This window comes from Mobula birostris, chromosome 10, assembly GCF_030028105.1.
Source record: "Mobula birostris isolate sMobBir1 chromosome 10, sMobBir1.hap1, whole genome shotgun sequence".
Lineage (NCBI taxonomy): Eukaryota > Metazoa > Chordata > Chondrichthyes > Myliobatiformes > Myliobatidae > Mobula > Mobula birostris.
This window is the reverse complement of record NC_092379.1, coordinates 114,267,659-114,295,419: the sequence shown is the minus strand read 5'-3', so window position 1 is coordinate 114,295,419 and position 27,761 is coordinate 114,267,659. Positions and strand designations below refer to the sequence as shown.

The window sequence follows — 27,761 nt, the reverse complement described above, 5'->3', positions numbered from 1 at the left end:
TAGGCAAATGACAACATTATACTGTGGAAATAATTTACTGTTCAAATGAATATCTTGGACCTTAAGTTAGTTAAGGTTTCTGTACATCAATATGTTGTGCTAATACATAATACAATTTCACCTCAACTTGCAACAGAACAGTTCTCAGGAAAGGTCACCGACCTTATACATTAGCTCCATTTCTCTGTCTTGATTCTGTTTGACTTTCTGATCATTTCAGGAATATTGTTTTCAACTTGCATTTTTAGCAAATGTAGTACTATGATTTTGTCCATATTGTGAATAAAAGTAATCTAAGCACTGCTCCAAGCCCCACTCTGAATTTTAAAATTTACTCACTGTTTGCAAGCCACTTAATCTGATAATTAATCCATATGTTCTCAGGTGATTGGTTCATACGTTGTATGCTAACTTTTCACAATGCCTTTAAGAAATAGATATGTATTACATTAACCACAGCATCCTTGTCTACACTCTCAAAGAATGTTCAGGCAGAATTGCCATATTGAGATGCACTATTCATTATTAAATGTTTAGTTCCATGATATTTTTCTATTTTCTCCTTCAATAGGGATTCCGTTATAATTCTGATGTTAAAATGCTTGTGTTCCATGAACATACACATTCTTCTCTTTAAATTCTGGCATTGTGTTAGCTATCCTTGGATTCTCTGGCACAAAGATGTTTCTTTATAAATTATTTATTACTGTGAATGCGTCTCTGCTATCTTATCCAAAGTTTATTTCAAAATATGCTGATGCAATTCATCTGGAACAAAGGGTTTGTCTGCTGCTAATTTTATTAACGGCTACAGCTCCCCCACTGAACTCACCACCATATCTTTCCACTCAGACATAGTACTGTGGTACATGGCCACCAAGATAGTCCTCCTCTTTGGGTTAACCATCCTATGAGAGGAAGGAGTGGATCATGAGCAGAGGAGGTTGAAGTACTCAGACCTGGCAGGTGAGTGTAAGGAAGCTGTTTGGAGGACCATTATCTACCCTGTGGCGGTAGGATAATGGAGCTTTGTTGGTATGTTGACGGTAAGGTTACTCTGATACGGCTGTGACTGGAGCGAGGTTCAGGAGAGCCACCTGTTGGTTGGAGAGGCAGAGAAGGGCAACTTTTGGCTGTGGCTGAGGCTGAGGCTGAGGAGGAAGGACATAAATTGCAGGACCAACTAACCCCATTGGAAGCTGCAGGGGTTGACAGAGAGATGTTCCTACCACTGCTCCACCACCACAATGTGCACCTGGGGTAAGGAAGCAAAACATTGATGAATGTTGGTCCCTGGCTGATGATACTGCAGCTGACCTAAGGACACTGTTGGAGGTGTGACAGACAGCAATGCCAAGCAGGAAATATTTTCCTGTGAATCTCATCAGCTATTTAAGCATGTGTTCCCTTTTTGGTTTTAAATGATGTTGTGTCATTTGTGGTATTTCTTTGAATGTCACTCAGTCCACTGCCATGTTAAACACTGAAGCAAGAACTTTAAAGTTGGTCTCTTCGTGAACTTTATGTAGAGACCTATTTGGCACTAATGTTCAGTTCTGTTCTACACATACGATTGTGAAATTCATTAAAAAGCCATCAGAAAAGTTTTCACTTGTTTTACACCCACAATATCCAGAGATCAGTGTGAAACCAGGGCCTGTGTAGTTCCCGACTGGGCCTCACCCAATGTAGCACATCTCCTGATACTCTGTGGACAACATCATCCACCACTGCTGCCCGGAAGGAGATGTGACTGTGTGGGTTTTCTCCAGGTGCCCCAGTTTCTTCCCTCAGTACAAGGTTGCTTGGTTAATTGGTCATTGTAAATTGTCCCATGATTAGGCTAGGATTAAATCAGGGGATTGCTGGGTGTCGCGGCTCGAAGGGCCAGAAGGGGGCTGTTCCACTCTGTATCTCGATAAATAAATAAAAAAAGCATACTCCCTGATGCAGTCAAGGTAAACCTGGACAGCTCAGGAGGAAACTGGAACTGCAGGGGAAAGGGAGAGGGAGACACTTAAAGTGAAAACCAAGTCCTAGCCAGCGCCACAATACAAAGACAAATGTCTAGTGCACCACAGGCGTGTGAAAGTCTTCCAGGCCTCGTATCAAAGAGCCTGTAGAGAAATGGTAAACATGGTTTCCTCTAGATGTGATAAACCCCATTTAATAAAACTGTTTTTACAGTTTTATAAGATATATTAGTGTGATCTACACATAGATGAAGAGGGAAGCTCATAAAAAAGATTCCGTAAGATCTTTAAATGGGATTCCAATTATCAGTATGACTAGTAAGCTACTGAAGTAAATGCAGAAAAGATTCACTTATTGATACATTATGATCAGTGCAAGCAGACATGCAAAATAGAATGGAGGGAATTTTATAAAAACCCCACACCCCCGATTAGTGATGAACACCTCTGGGTTTTTCATTCTAGTGCTGTCAATGATTGCCTTGCACTTGTGGGAAGCAAGCAATGCAGGCAAGTCCCACTGCCTGAGGTGCCACTTGTACCTCACTGAAGTCAAAGTGGATGAAATCAATTCTTCATGACTGCAGTGTCTGGGGTCATCTCACTGATGAAGCCATGAGCTGTAAATTGAGAGATACAGCAGAGAACTCTTATGTCTGCTTGTAGTGATTGTGTGGCAATTAGGACCATTACCCTTGAGAACAAAGCAGTACAGGACATACTGGCTGAAGCTCTGCCTGCAGGATGTCACACATCTCAGCACTGACAAATTGGGAAAACCTGATTTAATGAAAGCAGGTTGAGCTGGCATGTAATACAGTGTCTTTAAGATTATCTGGGAGTATCTTTGATGATGGATGGAAATACTGCTATCTCCTGCTCTGAGGTTCCCCCTCAAGTCAAGTTTATTGTCATTTAACCACATACATGTATATAATGTATATAACCATATAATATATAGAAATGAGACAATATTCTTCGAACCAGGGTGTAAAGCACTATTGTACACATAACACACAGAACACATGATAACTTATGAAGGCAAGGATAAAATCCTACAGATGAATCATACATAAACAACAAGCTGAAGTGCATTAATAGATTAACCAGTGACACTTTGAGTACAATGTGGCAGGGAGTTCAGAAGCCTAATGGCCTGGGGAAAGAAACTGTTTCTCATCTTGTTTTTATGCGTAGTCAACTCATGCCTGATGGGAGAAAGTCAAAGAGGATGCTGGATATACCTGTGCAGAGCATTTAGCTTTGGGCACAACAATATTTTCTGCCAAGTGTATTACAACCAAGGCTCCATGCACTGAGTTCCTAAACAGATGAATGTTGGTGTCATAAGGGAGTGTTGGGAGGCCGACCCAAATGTAAGACAGTCACTGAAGTACTGGGAACTGGACCGGACTGGACTAGAGTTAGGGACGGGACTGGACACAGACTAGGAGCTGGGACAGGAACACAGACTTGGGCTAGGACTTTGGCTGGGAAAGCAGGACCAGGACAAGGAATTGGGAATTAGGAGCCTGGGTTTGGACTTCAAGCCAGAGACTGAACAAGGGGCCTGGGTCTCAACTCAGGCTCAGACCCCAAAATTAGGCGAGGACATGACATGGCTACAGGACTGGACATGGTTTGGGTTTTTCAAGGCTTGGGCCAGATAGGCCCTTGAGTACAGAGCCAGGGCTCCTTAGGGCACAGGGCACAGGGCCAGGGCCAGGGCCATTCCTAGGACGTAGGGCTAGGATGTTTTCACAGGGCTGAGCCCCTTCCTTGGACCCCAGGCTGGGATGACTGCTGAGGTAAACCACCGAGGGAACTGTCAGGGATTCAGATGGAGAGGGGAAGGGAACAGTCCAGCCTCAGGGTAACAGTAAAGACAGCCTGGCTTATCCAATGGAGGCAAGGACAGGAAGGGACAGATCCAACCACAGGGTAATGGCGAGGACAGCCTGGCTTACCCCACAGAGGCAGGGACAAGAAGGGAGCTCAATCCAGGGTGGCTCCAAGTCTCAGGGCATCCAGCAACCTTCGCTAGCTACGGAAACAGCCGAATCCATACCCAGCTTGGAGTGGCAGACAGCTACTCAGCTGGCCCTGGAAACAGCCAAATCCATACCACAATGACTGCTCTGACTAGAGACAACAAGGCTCCATGAAGTAGTGGTCCTCCAACCAGGCCTAGAGATCACAAATGGCTGCTCTAGCCTTCCACCAGCATATTGCTCCAAGGGGATACTGACAAGACAAGCCAGCAACCACACTCAACCCCAGGGCCAGTTATATTCCCAGTCCCAAGATGAGCATCAGGTGCCTATGATTAAGCCCAACTGATACAAGGGACAGCCAGAAGACCCGGAGTCCGGAGTCCATGGACTGGACTGTGAACCGGAACGCAGACTTTACGGACTGGACTATGACAGTTGGAGAGAATTCCTCAGCTTAATTTAAGCACACTCTAGATTTTAAACAATCAATGAAGTTTAAGGCTGCTTAATTATATCTCCCAGTGATAGCAGGTTGTCCTCATAACTAGCAAAAGTAAAGACAAAGCAACACATGGTGCTCTCATTCTGCTGAGAAAATCCCAAACAGCACTCTGCAATCTATTTCTAACGTATTAATCTTTGTTAGGAGGGGTGGGAGATAGATGGAGATTTAGATATTTCAAGACCACCAGTTCTTTCTTTCCAGTGATCAGATATTCAGTCTTAATGACCCTTAGCTTAATGACTGACTGCTTTCATCTACACTTTTCTGTGTCATGGTAGACAAGCAGGTCGGGAACAAGTCTGGACTCCACATACAGGATATTACTAGAGCTTTCTCCCTAGCACCTACTTCCTTCTCCTCACCTCCATCTGCCAAGTACAATGGTTGTTGGCTTATGGGGGTGAGGGGAAGAGAGCAATCCGTGTGAAACATACACAGTGCAGTGCTATACAAAAGCAACCAAATGCATTGGCAATAATAATCAAGCTCAAATGCTCATGGCGAAAAAGAACCTTGTCACTACTTCTGGGATATTCATAGTAAATAGGTTTTGTGCTTAGTTATACATCCTGTCTCTTGACAACAGTAAATGGTTTAAAATGTCAGACTTATAATAGCTAAACTTCAGGTGTGAAACTTTCAGATATAAATTAGTCCAAGTGTGGCATACCTCAGCTCTAAAATATTTATGGCATTTCCAGATGGAAAGATCCGGCGTACAAAATTGAAGTCCCCAATGTAGATGCTGCCATCTGGGCCGCACGCCAGTGCAACTGGTGCATAGAGTTTATTGTCCTTTGCCAGACTGTTACAGTTTGGACAAGCAACGCTCCGTTGATGACCATTTCCCATGATGCTTGTAATCACAAATGGCTGCTGGGATATAAACTGGTTCTCTCCATTCCCTTTGTGTAATATTCCTGAAAACAAAATTAAAAGGAGGACATAACTAAGAGGGATTATATTTGTTTTGTTGAATGCTTGCTGTGTAGAGAATGTACATGATTAAGATATGATCTTGACAATTCATGTGAATAAAAATGTTATATTTGAATCAGAAAAAAAACTACATCATGGTTCCTTGTAGCTGAAAAATATGAACCCGTTCTAAAGTGATGATATATTTAAATGCTGCTGAAAACTGACAAATGGTGCAATACAAGGATCACTCGAAAGTTTATTTATATGTCATACTTTTTATTATTTGTATTCCCTTATTTTTTAATGTTATTTCTTCATCACGAGAAGCTGGTCATTATTTGTGTGGTGACTTTCCAAGATAAGCACCAATTCTGAAATGATTCTTCACAGCTGGGTTAGGTACCAAGCATGACTGCTCTTTCAGATAACTAGTATTGGCATGGCTGGTGTCAGCTGTGCTTTTATCTCTCTGCAGTGTCCATGGTTTCTGCTAGTAATTATAGACAGGGACAAAGTGCCCAACCGTTAATTATTTAGATTCCACAATGGTCATATATGATCTACAGATTCTATTTGTCACAGTAATTGTAGCAGCTGGTAAGAGGAACCCTTCAAATGTTAGAGTATTGCATGGTATTGTAGGTATCGTAAACTGACGCGAAACTATTTTGACAAACAAATAGCTTTCCTAACATTTAAACCACGTAGCAGAATTTTGCATCTAGTCAGTTTTACTTTAAGTAATACTTTCCAAATACCCAAATGTTCTGTACATTATTATTTGACTCCTGCTTGAAGTGTTGGAAACGTTGCATATTTCAGAATCCTGACACAATACTGGTTAATCTAAAAATCTCACAATCGATACTATAACAGTAGTGCTGATAGAGAAAGGCAGCTGCATTCTTCGACAGTAAGACGTACCAATACAGGCAGTAGGATTATTACAGGCAGCCTCATATTTCATTGATCAATCAAGATGGCACAACATGACCTGCACTGTGAGGGACATGAAGTTTAAGGATATTAATAGATTAGATGGATTAGAAGCCTATAATTTGAAGGAGTAAGTTTAAAGACAGTGACTATACTTCATTAGGAGTATGAAGAGATTTACTATATCAACAAATACACTTGAAAACGTCTATAGATGTACCATGGAGAGCATTCTGAGAGGCTGCGTCACTGTCTGTTATGGGGGGGGGGGGGGGGGCTACTGCACAGGACCGAAAAAAGCCGCAGAAGGTTGTAAATTTATTTGGCTCCATCTTGGGTACTAGCCTACAAAGTACCCAGGATATCTTCCAGGAGTGGTGTCACAGAAAGGCAGTGTCCATTATTAAGGACCTCCAGCACCCAGGGCATGCCCTTTTCTCACTGTTACCATCAGGAAGGAGGTACGGAAGCCTGAAGGCACACTCTGCGATTCAGGAACAGCTTTTTCCCCTCTGCCATCCGATTCCTAAATGGACATTGAATCCGTAAACACTACCTCACTTTTTAAATACATATTATTTCTGCTTTTTGCACAATTTTTAATCTATTCATTATACGTATACTGTAATTACTTTCTTTCTTTCTTCTTCTTCTTCTTCTTCTTCTTCTTCTTCTTCTTCTTCTTCTACATTGTGTATTGCATTGAATTGTTGCTGCTAAGTTAACAGGTTTCATGACACATGCTGGTGATAATAAACCTGATTGTGAAAATGAAAGGGGGGTTTTATAGTTACATAAAATAAGTAAAATCCCACTAATAGACTGCCATAATATTTGCTTTGCACACTGGGACTATAAGGAGCAGGAAGCATGCACAGCAGAGCCTCTGGTACTTTGGGGGGATAATAAAGGGAAGTATTGAAGACATTAGAGGACTGCTTTCCCAATAAAACAAGGTAACATGAATGGCTGTAAGGAGGAATGTCTGGAAGTTTAAAAACAAGAAATCTATCACCCATAGTTGTAAATTTTATGTCAGTTCTACCAGTGCAGAGCATCATAAAGCATGCATTATCATATATTATTATATATCATATATTTAATTTGAGATAGGAAGATGCTATTTGGCTTATCAAGTCTAAGCTATCGATTTAGTTTTTCCACTGCAGGCACTTACTTGTAGGTCTATTGTTTACTCCAATGTCTTTTTTGCAGAGTGGCTGGGAAAATCCATGAAGTCTTGTGTGCTGAATATAGACTTAGGTATAGAACATACATGGAGACATGGAACTTTCCTTTCTATAAACCCTGTCATTACACATGATTTGATAATCAGCTGCATTTTATGTTCAAGAGAGCCTAAAATCATTTAATACTTAAACTCCATTTAAGTCACTGAATTCATGTCTTGTCTGTTCAGCTTCACTGTTTTTGTATCACAAGTGCTCAAAGACCTTTCATTTGTTTTTTCTAATTTTACCACTACAATGTTTTGTTGTCATCATATACGATACTTGAAAGATATATCCTTTGCAATTTCACTTCTCTGCAAGTGGAGTCATGAATGTTTCACCTAAATAGTGCTTGGAAATTTGCCAATTTTGAAAGAATGCAGTTTCATTCTAGCTCTGGTTTTGTATGTCATTAGGAGTTAGAGGGAAGTTGGGAAGTACAAGTCTATCTGGCTTTAGTTGCCAAAGATCCTATCTTTTGTCCCAGGGTTATGACATGAACAAGTACATAGTAAGATTAAGGCACTCCAAACCTGAGAAGGTGCTCGCAGAATAAGCAAAAATAAGAGAAATTATGGCACATAAAGACTCACAAAGGAGATTAAGGAACCTCACTTGACTTGTGGTTCTCTTGACTTGTGTCATAGCTATGATAGGAGATTTGCCGAAACCAAAGAACCACATATGTGTCAGTAAATTACATCCAAGAGGGATGTCATTCAATCTACTTTGTTCATGTTAGATATATTAGAGCTGTTTAGGTCAATTAAACTTCCTAATAATCAAAAGCAGAATCTCTACTAAAGTTGATTAAGAAAATCACGATGAAAGTTCCTGGTCACAAATAATTGTGTGAATTTAATTGCATCCATATGACAAGGAGAAGGTTGGCTGGGGACAGGAGTGCTAAAAGGAAATCAGGGTTAAATTGCCATTGTTTAGCTTTATGTGGTGTTCTGCTCCAGGACTCTGTGATTCTTTGTGTTCCATTTGTTAACAGGAAATGACCATCAAAACTAACAAATGTGTCCTTTTTCACAGGTTGTAACTAACCACTTGATTTCTCAATATCCTTCTCTTTCACTTTGCCGTTAAACATATCTAATTGAACCATTTATATTTTATCTTTCACTGTGCTTCCTTGTAATAAGTTTAACTGACTTGCAGAAGTTCTATTTGAGTTTGTATTTTACTCCCAAATGCTTAACTTTAAACTTACATTCTATAGTATTTAATTTGCTGATTAAGAAGGAAGCTAGGGACTAAATGAGTAATTAGAGGAGAGTAAGTTTAACTTTGGTGGTGGGCAACTTATAAGAATCAATTCTGAGGGTCTGGATCGATCTTCTTGTTCCAAAATTATCTTAGTGGCAGTAAGCAACGTGTTGCCTACCAACATGCTTCTACAGGGCTCATTAGTGAGTTAGGTTTAAATGAGGGGTTGCTGAAACTAAGGTGTCCAAATAATATAGAAATTGACCATTTATAGTTGACAGTGAGCAGGAAGTTACAGATGGTTTGGTCACTTAGGCAAAAGGGTACCATATGGAGATTGGTCTGGTTGATCATACCCCTGGGGAAGTGCAAGAAGGCGAGGAATTACAGAATAAAGAAGAGGATACTCAGAGATACGGGGAAGAACTGGAAATAGAGTGCATGTTCATCAGTATTTCATAAGTCAATAATTTAATTATAAAGACATACAAGATGCTTTCACCCTATAGCTAAGACATAAAGAGAAAGAGTTGGTAGATTGTGCTAGAACTACAGAAACCACTTTATTAGACTATAGAATGAATATCATGTACATTTCTGGTCACCAGTGTGTAGAAGAGATGTGGTTGCACTTGAAAGACTACAGGGAAACTTTATGAGGATGTCTTCTGCACCCAGAAAAGGATGGATATGTTGCTTGTCATCTTTGAGCAGAGGAAATGGAGAGGAGATGTAGTAGGTGTATAAAGCACTCAGAAAAAAACAAATAGAAAGGCATCAGAAACCAGGGGGCCATAAATTTAAACTAATTGGTAGAAGAATTAGAAGGGCCAGCAGGACTAGGTTTTCACCCAGAGGTGTAGGAGGAATATATTTTCATCCAGAGGGTTGGAAGGGTTTTGAATTCATTGACTGAAGAGGAAGGTTAGTCAGAAACCTTTATCATTTTTAAATAATACTTGGATGTGCACTTGAAATATTATGGCCTCCAGGACTAAAGTAGGGAGGTTGGATTAGCTGTTCTAGCCAGTGCATTTGTAGTTGGTTGAACACATCTTCTTTTAACATCACAAATTTTAAAGCTACATTTATTATCAAAATATACAACTCTGGAATTCTTCTTTTCTGAGTAGACATGACACCAAGAAAGCAAAGAAAGGCAACCCCCCAAATCTCCCCTCCTGCACAAAAAAAAACAAACAAAAACAGAATAGACACTTTAGCCCCCCTCTCCCCAATCACTCCCCTCACACAAGAAAAAAGAACAAAATGGAACAAATCCCCTCCCCCGCACAAAAAATAAACAAAATGGAACAGGCACATTGACCCCAAATCCCCCTCTTCACACACAAAAAACAAGGAAGATCAGGTGAAAAACAGGGAATATAAAAAAAAAACTATAAGACTGAAAAGAAGTCTTTAGTCCAAGTCCAGATCCAAAATGCAGAAAACCTGGGCAACACTCTCCGGGCACGGTGGAAGACTATTCCCTCTCGGAAGCAGAGCAATCAGAAGATAGGCAGCTGATGCACTTGCCTTGATGCTTCAATCTCCCTCGTCATTTTAATCGGCACACAATGGAAGCTTCAAGCGGTGAAATGGAGTCAAACATTGGCCTGCGCCCCGTGCTGCAGCCTGCCTGCCATGAGGTTCATGCACATTGCTTCTGCCTCCAGGAACCCTTTCAGAGACTACAGAGTGGTTTTCTATAAATCTATGAAAACATTTTGCAAATTTTGCAAAAATCTAAGTAAAACTTTTGCAAATTTTCTATAAATCTATGAAAGCAGAGCACCAAATGCATGCTATCACAGAAAGCATGTGCAAACTCCTGACAGCACCTAAGGTCAGAATCAAACCTAGGTCACTGTAACTGAAGAAAGGCAATCCTAATTGTTTTTGCACTGTGCTAACAATTACACCATCATGATATCTACCTGCGGTGAACTGAGAATAGTTCTCAGTGGAAGTATCAGCTTACCAACCCGAACACCAATGGCAGAATTTCAGATGGTGACGAGGAGGCATACAGGAGTCACATAACCTTGCACTCAACTTAAGACTAAGGAATTAATAGTGGACTTCAGGGAGGGGAAATCGAGGGATCAGCAGTGGTAAGGGAGAACGATTTCAAGCCTGGGTGTCTACATTTCTGAAGCTGTTTCCTGGGCTCAAAATATTGATGCAATTGCCAGGATATGACAGCAGCTACGCTTCATTAGGAGTTTAGGAGAATTAGTATGTCACCAAAGAATCTTACAAATTTCTACAGACGTACCGTGGAAAACACCTGACTGGTTGCATCACCATCTGGTATGGAGGGACCACTGCGCAGGATCAGAAAAAACTGCAGAAATTTCTAAACTTAGCCAGTTCCATCATGGGCACTAGCCTCACATGCATCGAGGATACCTTTAAAAGGCGATGCCTCAAAAAGGCAGCATCTGTCATTAAGGACCCCATCACACAGGACCTGCCCCCTTCTCATTGCTACCATCAGGGAGCCTGAAGACACACGCTCAACATTTCAGTACCAGCTTCTTCCCCTCTGCCATCAGATTTCTGAATGGTTAATGAACCCATGGACAATACCTCCATAGTTTTTTGCTCCTTTTGAACTACTTACTTAATTTATTTTTATGCATATTCTTGTTGTAATTTATAGTTTATAAAATTTATTATGTATTGCAATGTACTGCTGCCACAACTCAACAACTTTTATGACATATGCCAGTGATAATAAACCTGATTCTGGGCTCTCACACAAACTGAGATTTCACCAAAATCAGCATGCTCTTCATCAGTGATTCCTCAACTGTACTCCAATGTTGGATTGTTTAGGAGTGTGAACTTGGTAGTAAGCCGAACAGTTACAGTTTTGAAAGTGCCTGCTAAATCTAAGGCAGATTAGACCTGGCCTAGAAAGAGCAATTCCATTCATTTTACAGAGAAGAACATGCGGGATAGGTCTCAAATAATTGTAAGAAAATCTTGCATGGACAGCGATTGATGATTAGTGGATTAGAAAAGGAAACTGAAAATGCCATAATGTAGGTCAGCAGTGATCATGTGTGGCTAACCACAGGCAGAGGACATAAAACAGAGCACTGACTTTGATGAAGAATTTAAAGGGAATAGTGTAGGAGCCTACATTTTTATACTTCCAGATAAAAATAATTTAAATTATAAACCAACATTGTTTTACAAACTCATCCTACATTAAATAACAATGGGGGTAAAATGTTTCATATTTTCAAAAATTGATCTTAGACTCAAAACATACTGGGATTTTCAGGAAGACATATTTGAAATTGAACCCTAATATGGCTCTTTTAATGACAGAAATGAACTTTGCCTCGTTTTAGGAAAATGTCCTCCTATCTTAACTGTGAACACATTTGTAAAGCATTTTCCAAAAGTCACATATTAACCATAGGTGAATAAGATGACCTAATTTTCACTGGAATAATATTCATGAACTTTAACTAATACTTTGAAAAATGCTCTGCTTCTTATTCCATGAAAGCCATAAATGAGTTGTAATTTATGCACTAATTGATCTCCTGTGGCTGAGCAGACAGCAAATTAAAAATTAATGTACTCTTTAGGTGAAGAGGGATCAGAGAGCAGGATATAATTGGACCAGATCTGAAAACCTGCTTGCTTAAAATGCAATAAATCTGCTTTGAATTTCATATCCAACTTCAAATCCACATTTACTAAAGAATTGGTTGAAGAAAACTTTGACAAATCTATGATCTGATTCCATTAGTCTAATGATGGTTAAAAAAAACAAACATTGCATTCAACCTCAGGTTTGGTATAATTGGTGAGATTTTGTGATCATCAACAAGTTGCTGAGGCTCACAGCTGATCTCCAGGCACATACTAGAGTGGGGATTTGGTGGATGAAGAAAGGCAAGATGTAGCAGTGAAACCTCGGGCTGTAACATGTTCCATCACATTCTGGGGAGTGGGAGTGTGGGATGCAGGGGATGTTTCATCCACCAAATATTGAATATATTTAGACAGCTAGCTATTTCACACCTTTCACCCCTCAGCATCACCCTCTCCCTGTCTGTCGAAACCTCCAAGAATTTTTGAATTTCTCTAGCATTAAGAAATAATAAAAAATGTATCAAAATGAAATCAATGAGATGGAGTGTGTAAAAAGAGCTACCTTTCAATCAGGTCCATGATTAAGATTTAAAAGGCAGAGTTTTGTGGCAGTTTCTCTGAGTTGGGCAGTGACCAATCAACAAGAGGGATTCATTAAAAGGGGCCAAAAAAAAAATAACGCAAGAGCAAGCAGAGCAGAAATTCCTTTGAGAGCAGAACAAGTGCTACACCTGCCCCTACATCTCCTCCATCACTACCATTCAGGATCCTAAACAGTCCTTCCAGGTGAGGCGAAACTTCACCTGTGAGTCTGTTGGGGTTATATACAGTGTTCGGTGCTCCTGGTGTGGCCTCCTGTATGTTGGTGAGACCTGATGTAGATTGAGAGACCGCTTTGCTGAGCAGCTATACTCCAAATGCCAGTGGCCACCCATATTAATTCCACTTTCCATTCCCATTCCAATATGTCCATCCATCCTTCTCTACTGTTGTGATAAGGCCACACTCAGCTTGGAGGAACAACACCTTATATTCCGTTTGGTAGCCTTCAAACTGATGGCATGAACATCCATTTTTCAAACCTCTGGTAATGTTCCCCACCCCCCCTTCACCGTTTACCATCCCCTTTTCCCTCTTTTACCTTATCTCCTTGCCCACCCATTGCCTCCCTCTGGTGCTCCTTCCCCCTTTTCTTTCTTCCATGGCCTTCTGTCTCTTTTGGCAATCAACTTCCCAGCTCTTTACTTCCTCCCTCCCCCTCCAGGTTTCACCTATCATCTGGTGTTTCTCTCTCCCCTCCTCCCACCTTTTAAATCTACTCCTCAGCTTTTTTCTCCAGTCCTGCTGAGGGATTCGGCCCCAAACATCGACTAGACATAGACATAGACATAGAAAACATAGACTACTCTTTTTCGAGATGCTACTTGGCCTGCTGAGTTCCTCCAGCATCTGCAGATTTTCTCTTTTTTTTGATTCTTTTAGAGTGGCTTTGGCCTTTCAGACTTAGGCAAGATCAGGCCTGGATGAGGTAAAGTGCCTGGTAAGTCTTTCTGTTCTTATTGAGTAGTGAGAATGGCTCCACGTGCAGTGTGTTTGTACTGTGTGTGTGAGATGTGGGAAGTCTGGGAGACCTTCATTCTCGCAGATGAATACATCTGCACCAGGTGCACTGAGCTGCAGCTCCTGAGAGAATGTATATTGAAAATAGAGCTGCAGTTCGATAAGCTTTAACTCATACCGGAGACTGAGGAGGTGATAGACAGGAGCTACAAGGAGGTAGTTACCCCTCAATTGCAGGAGACAGTTAACTGGGTGACTGGGAGAAGGAGGGGAAATGCACAGCCACTGCGGAGTACGTCTGTGGCCATTCCCCACAATCATAAGTATAAAACTTGAGATGCTATTAAGGAGGATGATTACCTGGGGGCTGCCACAGTGACCAGGTCTCTGTCAAAGAGTCTGGTGCTGTGGCTTTAAAGGAGAAGAGAAGTGACAGGAGATCCCATTGTCAGAGGGACAGAGACACAATTCTGTAGGCACGATAGAGACACCTGGATGGTATGTTGCCTCTCTAGTGCCCTAGGCAGGGATGTCTCAGATAGGGCTCATGGCATTCTCAAGGGTGAGGATGAGTAGCCGGAATCCTTGGTGCAAAAGAGACGGATTATACCTGAACAGGAGGGAGTCCAGTATCCTGCGGGCAGGTTTGCTAGAGTAGCTCAAGAGGGTTTATTCTAATTTGCCAGGGGATGGGTATAGGAGTGATAGTGCTGAAGATGAGGTAGTTGGTTTTACAAACAAAGGCAACTCGTAGTGAGACTCCTAACAAGGAAAGGCTGATGATAGGGCAAAATTGCGTCAACAGGATGGGCTGCAATTTAAAAAGTGGACGAAATTGAAAAGGACGTAGGTATTATATTTGAATGCACACAGTATTTGGAAAAAGGTAGATTAAATTGTAACATAGTTACAGATTGTCATGTATGATGTAGGCGTCACGGAATCATGACTGAAAGAAGATTATAGCTGGGAGCTTAACATCCAAGGATACACATTGTATTGAAAGGGTAGGCAGGTAGGTAGATGGGATGACATAGCTCTGTTGGTAAAAAAATGAAATCAAATCATTAGAAATAGGTGACATAGCGTTGGAAGGTGTTGAATCATTGTGGGTAAAGCTATGGAACAGCTAGAGTAAAAAGACCCTGAAGGGAGTCGTATACAGACACCCAAAAAGTAGCAAAGATGTGGTCTACAAATTAGAATAGGAAATAGAAAATGCTTGCCAAACAGGCAATGTTACAATAGTCATGGAGGATTTCAATATTTAGGTAGATTGGGAAAATCAGATTGGTGCTGAATCCCAAAAAGGGACATTTATAGAATGCTTAGGAGATGGCTTTTTAGAGCAGCCTGTGGTTGAGCCCTCCAGGGGATCAGCTTTTCTGGATTAGATATTGTGCAATGAACCAGAAATGATTAGAGAGCATAAGGAAAAAGAGCCCTTAGAGGAAAATGATCATAATATGATTGAGGTTACCCTGAAATTTGAGAAGGAGAAGCTAAAGTCAGATGTTTCACTATTATAGTGAAGTAAACAAAATTACAGAGGCATGAGAGAGGACACAACCGTAGCTAACAAGAGAAGTCAAAGCCACATAAAAGCCAAAGAGACAACATATAATAGAGCAAAAATTACTGGGAAGTTAGAGGATTGAGAAACTTTTAAAAACCAACAGAAGCCAACTAGAAAAGTCATAAAGAAGGATAAAATGGAATATCAAAGTAAGCTCATCAATAATATTAAAAATGATGGAGCTTAGAAAAATAGAGGGCTATGGGTAAGCCTTGGCAATTCTAAGGTAAGGACATGTTCGGCACAGTTTTGTGGGCTGAAGGGCCTGTATTGTCCTATAGGTTTTCTATGTTCCTATGTTTCTAGGATACCAAAAGTTTCTTCAGATACATAAAGTGTAAAAAAGAGGTAAGAATGGTTATCAGACTACTGGAAAATGATGTAGTAATGGGGGACAAGGAAATGGTGGACGGCATGAATAATTTGCATCAATCTTCACTATGGAAAACATTAGCAGTATGGAGGATGTTCTAGAGTGTCAGGGTTCAGAAGTGCCTGAAGTTGGCATTACTTGGGAGAGGGTTCATGGGAATCTGAAATGTCTGAAGGTAGATAAGTCACCTGAAATTAGATGGTGTAAACCTAGGGTACCGTAAGAGGTGGCTGAAGAGATTGTAGATGTATTAGTAGTGATCTGGCAAGAATCACTAGATTCTGGAATTATTCCAGAAGACCGGAAAGTTGATAATGTCATGCCACTCTTCAAGAAGGGAGAGAATCTGAAGAAAGGTAATTATAGGCCAGTTAGTCTGACCTCCGTAGTTGAGAAGATGTTGGAGTTGATTGTTAAGGATGTGGTTTTGGGTACTTGGAGGCACATGATAAAATAGGCTGTAGTCAGATTGGTTTCCTCAAGGGAAAATCTTGCCTGATGCATCTGTTGGAATTCTTTGAAGAAATAACAAGCAAAATAAGCAAAGGAGAATCGGTTGATGTTGTGTACTTGGATTTTCAGAAGGCCTTTGACAAGGTGACACACATGAGTCTTCTTAACAAGTTAAGACCCCATTGTATTAGAGGAGGAAGGATACTAACATGGGTAAAGCAGATGCTGATTGGCAGGAGGTAAAAAGTGGGAATAAAGGGAGCCTTTTCTGTTTTGCTGCCGGCGACAAGTGGTGTACCATAGGGGTCTACGTTATATGTCAATGGATGAAGGAATTGATGGAATTTCAGGATGTATATTTATACATTTCTCTGACGTTAAATGTACCTTTGAAACCTTTGAAGCATTGTTTTAAAGTTTGTGGACGATACAGGTAGTTTGAGGAAGCAGAGAGGCCTCAGAAGGACTTAGACAAAATAGGATAATGAGCAAAGAAGTGGCAGATGGAATATAGTGTTGTGAAATGTGTTAGATAGAAGAAATTAAGGGTAGACTATTTTCTAAATGGAGTGAAAATTCAAAAATCTGAGGTGCAAAGGGACTTGGGAATCCTTGTGCAGGATTCCCTAATGGTTAATCTGCAGGTTGAGTCTGCGGTGAGGAAGGTAAATGCAATTTTAACATTCATTTCAAGGGGATTACAATATAAAAGCAAAGAGGTAATGTTGAGAATTTATAAAGCAGCAGTGAGACCTCACTTGGAGTATTGTGAGCAGTTCTGCGCCACATTATCTTAAAAAGAATGTGCTGGCATTGGAGTTGTTAAAAGACGTTCGTGAAAGTGATTCCAGGATTGAACAGCTTGTCATATGAAGAGTGTCTGATGGCTTGAGGTCTATATTCACTAGAATTCAGAGCCATGAGAGCTGAATGAATGGTGAAAGGCCTTGATATAGTGGATGTGGAGAGGATGTTTCCTATGATGGGAGAGTCTAAGATCAGAGGACACAACCTCAGAATAGAGGGCCATCCTTTCAGAATGCAGATGAGGAAGAGTTTATTTATCTAGAGAGTGGTGAATCTGTGGAATTCATTGCCATAGATGGCAGTGGGGTTGAAGTCTTTATGTATATTTAAAGCAGAGGTTGATAGATTCAGGATTGGTCAGGTGCTGAAGGGATATGGGAAGAAGGCAGGAGATTGAGGCTGAGAAGAAAATAGGATCAGCCATGATGAAATGGCAGAGTTGGTTCAATGGGCCAAATGGCCTAATTCTGCTCCAATATCTTAGGGTCTTATAGTCATATGGTCTAAAATAGATAGTAACAACTATGGGGACTTATTTGCATCATTTAAAACTCCCAAACAAGTTCAGATATGTTTGAAAACACTTTTTATAATCCTCTCAGCTATTTCCACTAATTGAGAAAGAAAAGGAGAACACCCAGTCCCCTGCTTCACCCACATGAGCTTAATCTTTTGCGAGTGGTCAGAGTCTTCAGTAAGTGAACAGGATTTGTTGTAACCTTGAGTTCTGATGGTAAACTCCAAAAGCTGTCAAATATTGGTGCGCAGTCAGCAAAACAGCACTGATCAGTTGCCATCAAGTTTTAGACTTCCATGTTTGCAAAACATGTGCGAGTTCGGAATCCACTGCACAGAGGATCAGCAGAATCTTGGCACAGGACTGCCAAAATTTCCCAGCAAATTCCAACCAATATAAAAATCTCCTCAAAGCTCTGTCTTAAATTTGGAACCTTATTGTTGTTATTCAGTCTGTCATTTTTTGAGTACTTTTGCAGTTCATGAGGCCTATTTTTAACTTTCCTCTGGTGATGGACTCTGGCATACAACAAACGACAAGCAGAGAGGAATCAGTTGAACTCTGTTCTCTACTTTAGAAGACCTTGTCTTGCAGACGATCTCGTATTCCTATCACATACATACCAGCACCAGCAAGAGAACATTCAGAGCCTGAACACCTTTGGTGGATTGGTTGGGCTCTGAGTCAGTCAGAGAAAGACTGAGATCATGACACTTAATGTAGAGTCTCTTCGTCCTGTCAAGGCACATGGTATCGAGTTACCCAGCACTGGCAGATTCACCTGCCTGGGCAGCATTATTCGGCAGGATGGTGGAACCAAGGATGACAGTCAGTGCAGACTCAGCACAGCTAGAAGTATCTTCAGATCAATGAGCAATATTTGGGGATCAACATAGTAGAGTGTCCACACCAAGGTGGAGCTGTGTTCTGTTGACACTCTTGTATGGGTCAGAATGCTGGCGCATGACAAAAAGTGACCTTGCCAAGCTGCTGTCATTCCACACCATGAGCCTCTGGAAGATCCTCTGCATTTTCTGGTCAGGAAAGATTTCCAACCACGCCCTTCTCCTTCAGTTTCACCAAGAGGACATGGCCACAACCATCATGAGGATACACTGAAGATGGACTGGGCATGCGATGAGAAGAGAGGCCAACTCCCTCATCAAGACCGCACTTCATTGGGACTCTGAAGGGCAGAGGAAATGCGGGAGACCAAAGACAAGTTAGTGCTGTACCATAGAGGCAGACATGAGGACCCTGAACCATGCCTGGGGCACAATAAAGAAGATGGCCAAGGAGAGACGGAGATGGAGGACCTTCTTTGCTGCTCTAAATGCCAGCAGCATAACAGGCAGTGACTTACTCTTCACACAGAGACATAAAGAGGTTTGTCAACAAAATAAGTCTGAAGTGTTTCTTTCCCTTGATTTCCTTGATAAGTTAATGGGTTGCTTATTGATTAGTTTCTGGGGAGCAGGATCTCCAATTAACATATTAAGCATGTCTCTTTCTGTTTAACCATGCAAGGTTATAGCAATACTTACACAAAATCAGAATTTCAGATCCTTGTCATGTAAAACTATCATAGGATAATATGATTGGGACCATATGAAATAACTTTTGAAAGTCATTACAATAACCACAGCGTTTTCCTTAACATCAAACACATTCAATTCAATTAAAATAGCAAAACATGAAGCTTCCCTTTTCCTATCTCTGCTGACCGACAACTGCGCGCCCCCCCCCCACTCCCCAACCTTTACAGGAATGATCCATTCACATATACTGAGGAAGTATTCTTGTGTTCAGCAATCCTTAAAATGGGATGACTGGAAACAGCCAGTTCAATGTCCAATAACATATTAGACAAGAATAAATTAAGAATAAAAAAATATAAGCCTGAATTAAGTAGACTATTTAATAAGGACAACATCACAAGATTTGAAGAAAAAGTACACAATTGAAAAATATGGTTAGTTATTAGTTTTTCTCTCAGAAATTAAGGATGATAAACTGGGTTAAAATCTCTCATGAGTGTACTCAGTTTTGCTTTTTGCTAACCAATGGGCACCTAAAGAGTAATACAGGAATAAGGGCTTGTATTTATTTAGCATCTTTCACTATCAGTGAATGCTCTCAAGCCCTCTAGCTTAGGTGAGACACTTTTACCTGGGTGCTTCAGGGGTTTGGAAGCTTATAAATGGCAGGAACACCATTCTATAAACAAAGTAATAATTATCTTTTTGTGCATTAGTCCTCAAAGTTTATTCTGTTGCCCTTACCTGTATGGACACAGCATACCTGTCATGCTACCTGTCTGTTGTTTTAGTTATGTTTCTCTTTATTGGGACATTTAAGAGCACAGTACCACTGACATTCTGGGATCAGTGACAAACACTGGCACCCTAAGTATGATAACGCTAAATGCTGAGTAAAGCTTGCTCCACCAATCTTATGAGTTAGCATTAACCTTAAAAAGGAGCTTTTAATGTAACTTCCAGCATCAGCCATTCAACCATCTTGCAAAAATAAAAATCCAATGTGCATCAAATGTATAGAACTGTCAGGATTTGGATAAAGATTGTCAAAGAGTTGCATGAGCAGAAGAGAAAGACAATCATGTCATTTGGACGGCTTGTGTTGGAACCTAGTCCTTGAGAACCTAACAGCATGTCCGTGATTTTTAAATGAGATTAAAAAAATGACAAATATGGTTTGCACCGAAGTCTATAATCAATTTAATGTTTAGATTGCACTGTAGATACCGACCACTTTGTATGTTCAAGACATGATGCTTGTCCAGAGACCATCCGCCGAGATTGGAGGCATCTTTTTCAAATCCTTGAAGAATTGCTGTTCTTTTCTCCCAGAGTATCAAATCAGGGCAGGTTTCGTATTCGTAACCCACTGAAACTGAGAAACAATAAAACAAAACTTCAAATCTCTTCATATAGAGATTACACTGTATGTTGAAATAGAGACATTATATATTTCAATTAAACATTTTTCAGTAATAACTCTGTGGGGGAAAAGCCAATGATCTGTATAAAGCAGTGGTTACCTGCTCTTGGAAGATGGAAAACAACCACTGAAAAATTTGCCTTAATTGCGCAGATCAAATCTTAAGGGTAAATTAAATAAAAGGAAATAATTTGCAAATTGTACTCCTTTTTATCATACTGTATGCAAAAAAACTTGGAAAGAATAACAAAATTAAATAGTAGAATTGATTGTGATGATGCAAGTCCAAAATGTAACACCCACTCAAATAAATATATTATAACTAACAATAAGAGTTCTGTGATGCACATTTGTTAAAAGCAAGATCAGTATAACGTTTTCCAAAATATTCCATTAAATGACATTGGCAAAAAAACAACCAAGCATTTTTACAAATAGTGCACACATGGCAAAATATTGTGGAATATTTATATAGTTATAAGAGGGTCAGCAACTTTAAATTCCTCAGTGCTATCATTTCAGGGAAACTAGTACATACGTACAATTATGAAGAAAGCATGGCAGCACCTCTACTTTCTTAGAAATTTGCTCAGATTCAGCATGGCAAAGAAAACTTTGAGAAACTTCTTTAGATATATGGTGGTGAGTATGTTGAATTGCTTCATCACAGCCTGGTATGGAAACACCAATGCCCTTGTATGGAAAGGCCTACAAAAGGTAGTAGATACACCCAGTCCATCACTGGTCAAGCCCTCCCCACCACTGAGTACATCTACACGGAAAGCAGCATCCATCATCAGGGACTCCCATCACTGAGGGCAGGCGCTCTTCTTGCTGCTGCAATCAGGAAGAAGGCGCAGGAGCCTCAGGACTCACACCATCAGGTTCAGGAACAATTATTATCCCTTAACCATTAGGCTCTTGAACCAAAGGGGATAATTTCACTCAACTTCACTTGTCCCATCACTGAACTGCTCCCACAAATTCTGCACTCACTTTCAAGGACTCCTCATCTCATGTTCTTGATATTGATTGCTTATTTCTTATTATTGTTATTTATTTTTTCACTGATCAAGCTGGTAAAACCTGAGGTACGGGCATAGTCAAGCACACTCTTTTGTTAATTGCTGGGAACTTTCAGACTATACTAGTGGTATTTAGTATTGTGGCTTTCTGAAAATTTACATAGATATTACTGCATAGCCCTAATTGTTCATACTATTAGTGCCTTTGGGATGACACCAATTGCAGATATTACCATTGCAACAATGTACATCTGGTTCATGTTCCAAAGTCTTTCAATTTCCTCTTTTAATTCAGCATATTTCTAGTGTTTTTCACTTATTGATGTCTGTAAGCTATGTGTATTTGGAATGGCTATATCTATTAAATAAAGTTGTTCTTGTTTGTTTATCCTGTGTTATTATATCTGGATGGTTATTATAATTTGTCCTATCTATAATAACTGATCAGTCATAACATAATCTGTGGTATTCTGACTCTAAAATTGGATCAGACTTGATTTCATTTATGAGTTTGTATTTTAAAGCAAGCTTTTGATGAATGATGTGTGCTACTTGATTGTGCCTGTGTCAGTAATCAGATTTCTTCAATTATTGTTGTTAAATATTATATTATTGCTATTTCTTATTTCCTTCTTTTTGTATTTGCACTGTTTGTTGTCATTTATAAACTGGCTATCTGCCCTGCTGTTGCAGTCTTTCATTAATTCTATTATGATTATTGGATTTATTGAGTATGCCCACAAGAAAATGAATCTCGGGGCTGTATATGGTGATATATACTGTCTGTACTTTGATACTAAATTAACTTTGAACTTTTGAGTTTTTATTATTATAACTTACCCTCTACTTCAGTGAGACCAGAAACTTTCTGCCCATAAACATCTGTTTTGTTCCATGTGAAAGTATAAGCGAGGTCAGGCCTGGCAGGAAACAATTTCTGGAAGAGCCGTCCCTCAATAGCAATTGTAAGATGAACCTTGATTAATCCAGTTGGAATAGAAGAATGAGTCATGATAATCCTCAATAATGATTTATATCCAGGAGCACGGCTGCTGAGGTAACTGAGCTTCACAAAACTGGCTGGGATAGCAATCTCTTCCTGTACAACCTGGCAAGAAAGGTTAATGTCTTGAGTTTGAAGTATTTTTGTAACAGAAACAAAGGATAAACTGTATGATCCAGCACAAGTAATCTTTTTACTTGATGTCATCATTTTCTTTACAAAAAAGACTGAAAATCATAACTTTTACCTTAATTTGATTTCAGATTACTGTTAGAATGACAAAAATACAATCTCCTCCTTCTGCTGGTCAAAGCATTCTTTGAAAACTTAGTTGTGGTTATCTTAAAGTAATGCCTGAAGGATTATTGGATAAATTGCCGGATAAATTTCTAAGGGCCAGCATGAATCAATAAACAGTGACAGGTTAATCAAGAACAACTAGCATGTATTTGTTAAAGAAAAGATCATGACTGACCAACATAATTGAATTTCTTGGCCATAAGTCTTTGAAAGTGTCTTTAGTAGATAAGGGAAAGGTTAAGTAAGTAGATGAAATGCTCATCTTTATTGGCTAAGTTACAGAATGCAAGAGCAGGGATGTCTAAACATACTGTGAAAACATTAATTAGACCTCTGATAGAATACTGTGTGCAGATCTGGTCACCACACAGCAGAGAATTTGTGAAAGCAATAGAAATAGAGCAGAGAGACAATAAATCATAAACACAGCGATTCTGCAGGTACTAGAACTCTGGAGTGACATGCAAAATGTTGGAAGAACTCAACAGGTCAGGTAGCACCTGTGGAGGGGATTAAACAGTCGATATTTCAGGCCGCTCCGAAACGTCAACTATTTATTTCTCTCCATAGTAGAGATAGAGAGAGAGAGAGAGAGAGAGAGAGTGGTGTCAGATTTACTTGAGGGCCAGCAAATCAATGTTGAGGGATGAGGTTGTTTGGGATGGTGCTGTTTTATGTAACAATAAGATTAAAAAGGAAGTTGAACAGAGGTGCAAAAAATCTATGAGGGGCGAGGATCCCACAAATAGGAAGATATAATTTGGGAGCATCGATTTAAGTTATTTGACAGAAGTATCAGAGAGGAGTTATAACTTCCACTGCTCTGTTTTAAGATCCTGAAATTAAGATTTACTTAATGTCTATTTGTGAGAAGGTTGTTTCCTCTGGTGGGGAAGTCTAGGACCAGTGGGCACAGCCTTGAAATAGTGGGATGTCCATTTAGAACAGAGATGAGGAGGAATTTCTTTCGCTAGAGGGCGGTGAATCTGTGGAATTCGTTCCTACAGGCAGCTTTGGAGGCCAGGTCACTGGGTGCATTGATGGCAGTGGTTGATAGGTTCTTGATTATTCAGGGCACAAAATGTTATGGGGGAAGACAGGAAAATGGGGTTGAGAGGGAAAATAGATCAACCATGATGAAATTGCGGAGCAGACTTGATGGGCCAAAAGGCCTAATTCTGCTCCTATGTCTTATTTAGGCTAAATGGCTAAATTACCTCCTTCTATATGGTACCTTTCTTATTATTCCAGGATGAAACCAGTACAGGTATCTGTCAGAGGTAAATAGTTAGATGCTTTAATAAAGTTGTTATAACGGGATACCCAGCACAAGATTATGAGGGCACATGGATTATTGAAAGCGAAGTCTTGTTTGACCACTTTATTAGTGTTCTTTGAAGAACTAAGATGTTTAGTGATCAAATGAGGACCAGCAGCTGGACAGCACTGAGATTTCCAGAAGGCATTTGATGACAAGTCACATGAAATGTTACTGCAGAGAATAAAGTGTGGGAGGTGACATATTGGCATTGGTAGAACTGGCAAAGAGGAAGCATAGATCAGGCATAAATGGGTTGTTTTCTGGTTGACCAGTTGCAACAAATGATGCACCAGAAGTTTCCGCTGACAAAGAAAGATAGGAAAGTAAGTTGTGAAATTAGTGAAAAGAAACTGAAAAGGGACATAAATAACTGACTGACTGAATAAGTGTCTGGCAAATAGAAGATGTGAGAAATTGTAGACATGTTACCAAATAATAATGCTTAATACCTAATATTGAGAGATTACATAACTCAGAACTGGAATGAACTGGACCATTCAGGGCCCCAGGTGAGGCGACACTTCACCTGTGAGTCGGCTGGGGTGATATACTGCGTCCGGTGCTCCCGATGTGGCCTTCTATATATTGGCGAGACCCGACGCAGACTGGGAGATCGTTTCGCTGAACATCTACGCTCTGTCCGCCAGAGAAAGCAGGATCTCCCAGTGGCCACACATTTTAATTCCACGTCCCATTCCCATTCTGACATGTCTATCCACGGCCTCCTCTACTGTAAAGATGAAGCCACACTCAGGTTGGAGAAACAACACCTTACATTCTGTCTGGGTAGCCTCCAACCTGATGGCATGAACATTGACTTCTCAAACTTCCGCTAATGCCCCACCTCCCTCTCGTACTCCATCCGCTACTTATTTATATACACACATTCTTCTTCTTTTTCTCTCTCTCCTTTTTCTCCCTCTGTCCCTCTCACTATACCCCTTGCCCTTCCTCGGGTTTTTTCCCCCTCCCCCTTTTCTTTCTCCCTGGGCCTCCTGTCCCATGATCCTCTCATATCCCTTTTGCCAATCAACTGTCCAGCTCTTGGCTCCATCCCTCCCCCTCCTGTCTTCTCCTATCTTTCTGGATCTCCCCCTCCCACTTTCAAATCTCTTACTAGCTCTTCTTTCAGTTAGTCCTGACGAAGGGTCTCGGCCCGAAACGTCGACTGTACCTCTTCCTAGAAATGCTGCCTGGTCTGCTGCATTCACCAGCAACTTTGATGTATGCTGTATGAACTGAGTCTCCTGGTTTTCATTTGTTATATGCCATGTCAGAGTATGATGTAGGTGATCATGGTCTTCCCATGATTGTTCTTGGCAAATTTTTTCTACAGAAATGGTTTGCCATTGCCTTCTTCTGGGCAGTGTCTTTACAAGACTGGTGACCCCAGCCATTATCAATAACCTTTAGAGACTGTCTGCCTGGTGTCGGTGGTCGCATAGCCAGGACTTGTGGTATGCACCATCTGCTCCTATGGCTTCATGTGACCAATGATCAGGTGGTGGGGGTGGTGGGGAGGGAGCTAAACAGGTGCTATACCTTGCCCAAGGGTGACCTGCAGGCTAGCCTTACACCTCCTTTGGTAGAGACTTATCTCCACACCACCATCGGATCCCCTCGTGCATGATTCACAAAAATCCAATGCACAATAAATTGAGAAACTGAACAGAATGTTATTGTTTATTATGAAGGGAATTGAATACAACAAAAAGGAGGCTATGTTTCAACTAACATCATACCTGATGCATGAATACAGGATTCACCTCCTTATTTATGAATGGAGGTCAATGCATTGGAAATAGCAGGGAAATTTACTAAACCAATATTGGAAAAGAAAAGATTTTCCAATAAGAAAGGAGTGGACAGGCATGGCTTGTATCCATTGACATTTAGAAGAGTATGAGGTTTGAATTGCCTGTCCTAAATGGGCGCAAAGTAATTTTGACAGGGTATATGTGGAGAGGATGCTTCTCCTTGTGAGAGATTCTGGAACTAAAGGTCAGTGTTCAAAAGCATGAGATCACCTATTTAAGACAGAGAAGAGGAGAAACTTTGAAACACTTTTCCTCAAGGGGCAGCCTTTGAATATTTAGATAGATAGATAGAAGGATTCTTGGCAAGAAATAAATTCCTGATAAGCAATGGTTGAGGTTATGGAAGATGGACAGGAATGCAAACCTAAGGTTACAATGAAATTAATGATGATCTTGTTAAGCGTTGCAGGATTCAGCGTAAACCATGTCATCAAGTTTGTGGGTGACACAAGAGTGGTTGGCTGCATCAACAGCAATGATCAACTGGAGTTCAGAGAGGAAGGGGAGCAGCTGGTGGACTAGTGTGAGAAGAACAACCTAAGTCCGAATGTGGAGAACACCAAGGAAATCATTGTGGACTTCAGGAAGGTGCAGATGAATTACGCACCTCTGTGATTACATGGCTCCTCCGTAGAGAGAGCTAAGTGCACTAAGTTCCTGGGAGTTTACTTCATAGATGACCTCACTTGGTCCCTTAATATCACCTCCCTGAACAAAATGGCTCTGTCTCCACTTCTGAAGGAGATTGGAGCAAGTGAGGCTCCCCCCTCCCCATTTTAACTGAATTTTATAAGAGCACTATTGAGAGCATTTTGACAAGTTGCATCTCCAACTGGTATGGGAGCACCCGAACATTGCACTGGAAGTCTCCACCAAGGGCTGTGAGAATGGCTGAGAGGATCATTTGGGTTTCCCTACCATCCATCGGGGACATTTATCGCGGCACTATGTACATAGGGCCCTTAGTATTATTAAGGATCCCACCCATCCATTTAGCATCCTCTTTGACTTCCTGCCAAGAGGCAGGAGACTCTAATGCATAAAAACAAGAACGGTCAGGATGGGAAACAGTTTTGTCCCTAGACTATAAGGCTTCTGAACTCCCTGCAATATCACATTTGAAGTGTCACTAGTTAACCTGTCCTGGACCTTATAATATTTAATTTATGCACTTTACTTTGTTTATTTATGTGTAATCCAACCTGTAGATTTCATCCTTACTTTCATAAGCTATTATGTGATGTGTATTATGTATACTACAGTGCTTTACACCCTGGTTCGGAGAAACGTTATCTCGTTTGATGATATACATGTATATAGTTAATTGATGATAAACCTGACTTGACTTGAGGTGTTGGAGCAGGCTTAAGGGGCTCAGTGACTTTCTCCTGCTCCTAATTCATATGTCCATACTTTCTCTATTTAGCATCAGCTGGTGAATTTACCCAGACTGACCATAAATTTGGTGTTGTTTGAAATATTACACCAATATGACAGTGTGTGCTCATGCAGCTGTTGAATCACATCAGTGGGGTACTGTGAGCTTTATACTGCATGTGCCTTTATGAGTTCTGTAAGTTCTTCTTGCAAGTACCCAGGTGGACATATTTCACCTTGGTTGCTTTTAGTAAATGACACTACTTAACTTCTGGAA

General features: G+C 40.5%; 1 protein-coding gene across 6 annotated transcripts in view; it reads right to left on the bottom strand.

Annotated features, from left to right (window-relative positions):
* Positions 1–27,761, bottom strand: part of tenm1 (teneurin transmembrane protein 1) — an 802,783-nt gene that overhangs the window by 137,544 nt on the left and 637,478 nt on the right. For all 6 annotated transcript variants that reach the window (XM_072271295.1, XM_072271297.1, XM_072271298.1 and 3 more), the window contains 3 exons: positions 22,507–22,774; positions 20,450–20,593; positions 5,143–5,392 (listed from right to left, as the gene is read on the bottom strand). In XM_072271295.1, the coding sequence (XP_072127396.1) occupies positions 5,143–5,392; positions 20,450–20,593; positions 22,507–22,774 (662 nt within the window). The remainder of the gene's footprint in view (positions 1–5,142; positions 5,393–20,449; positions 20,594–22,506; positions 22,775–27,761) is intronic.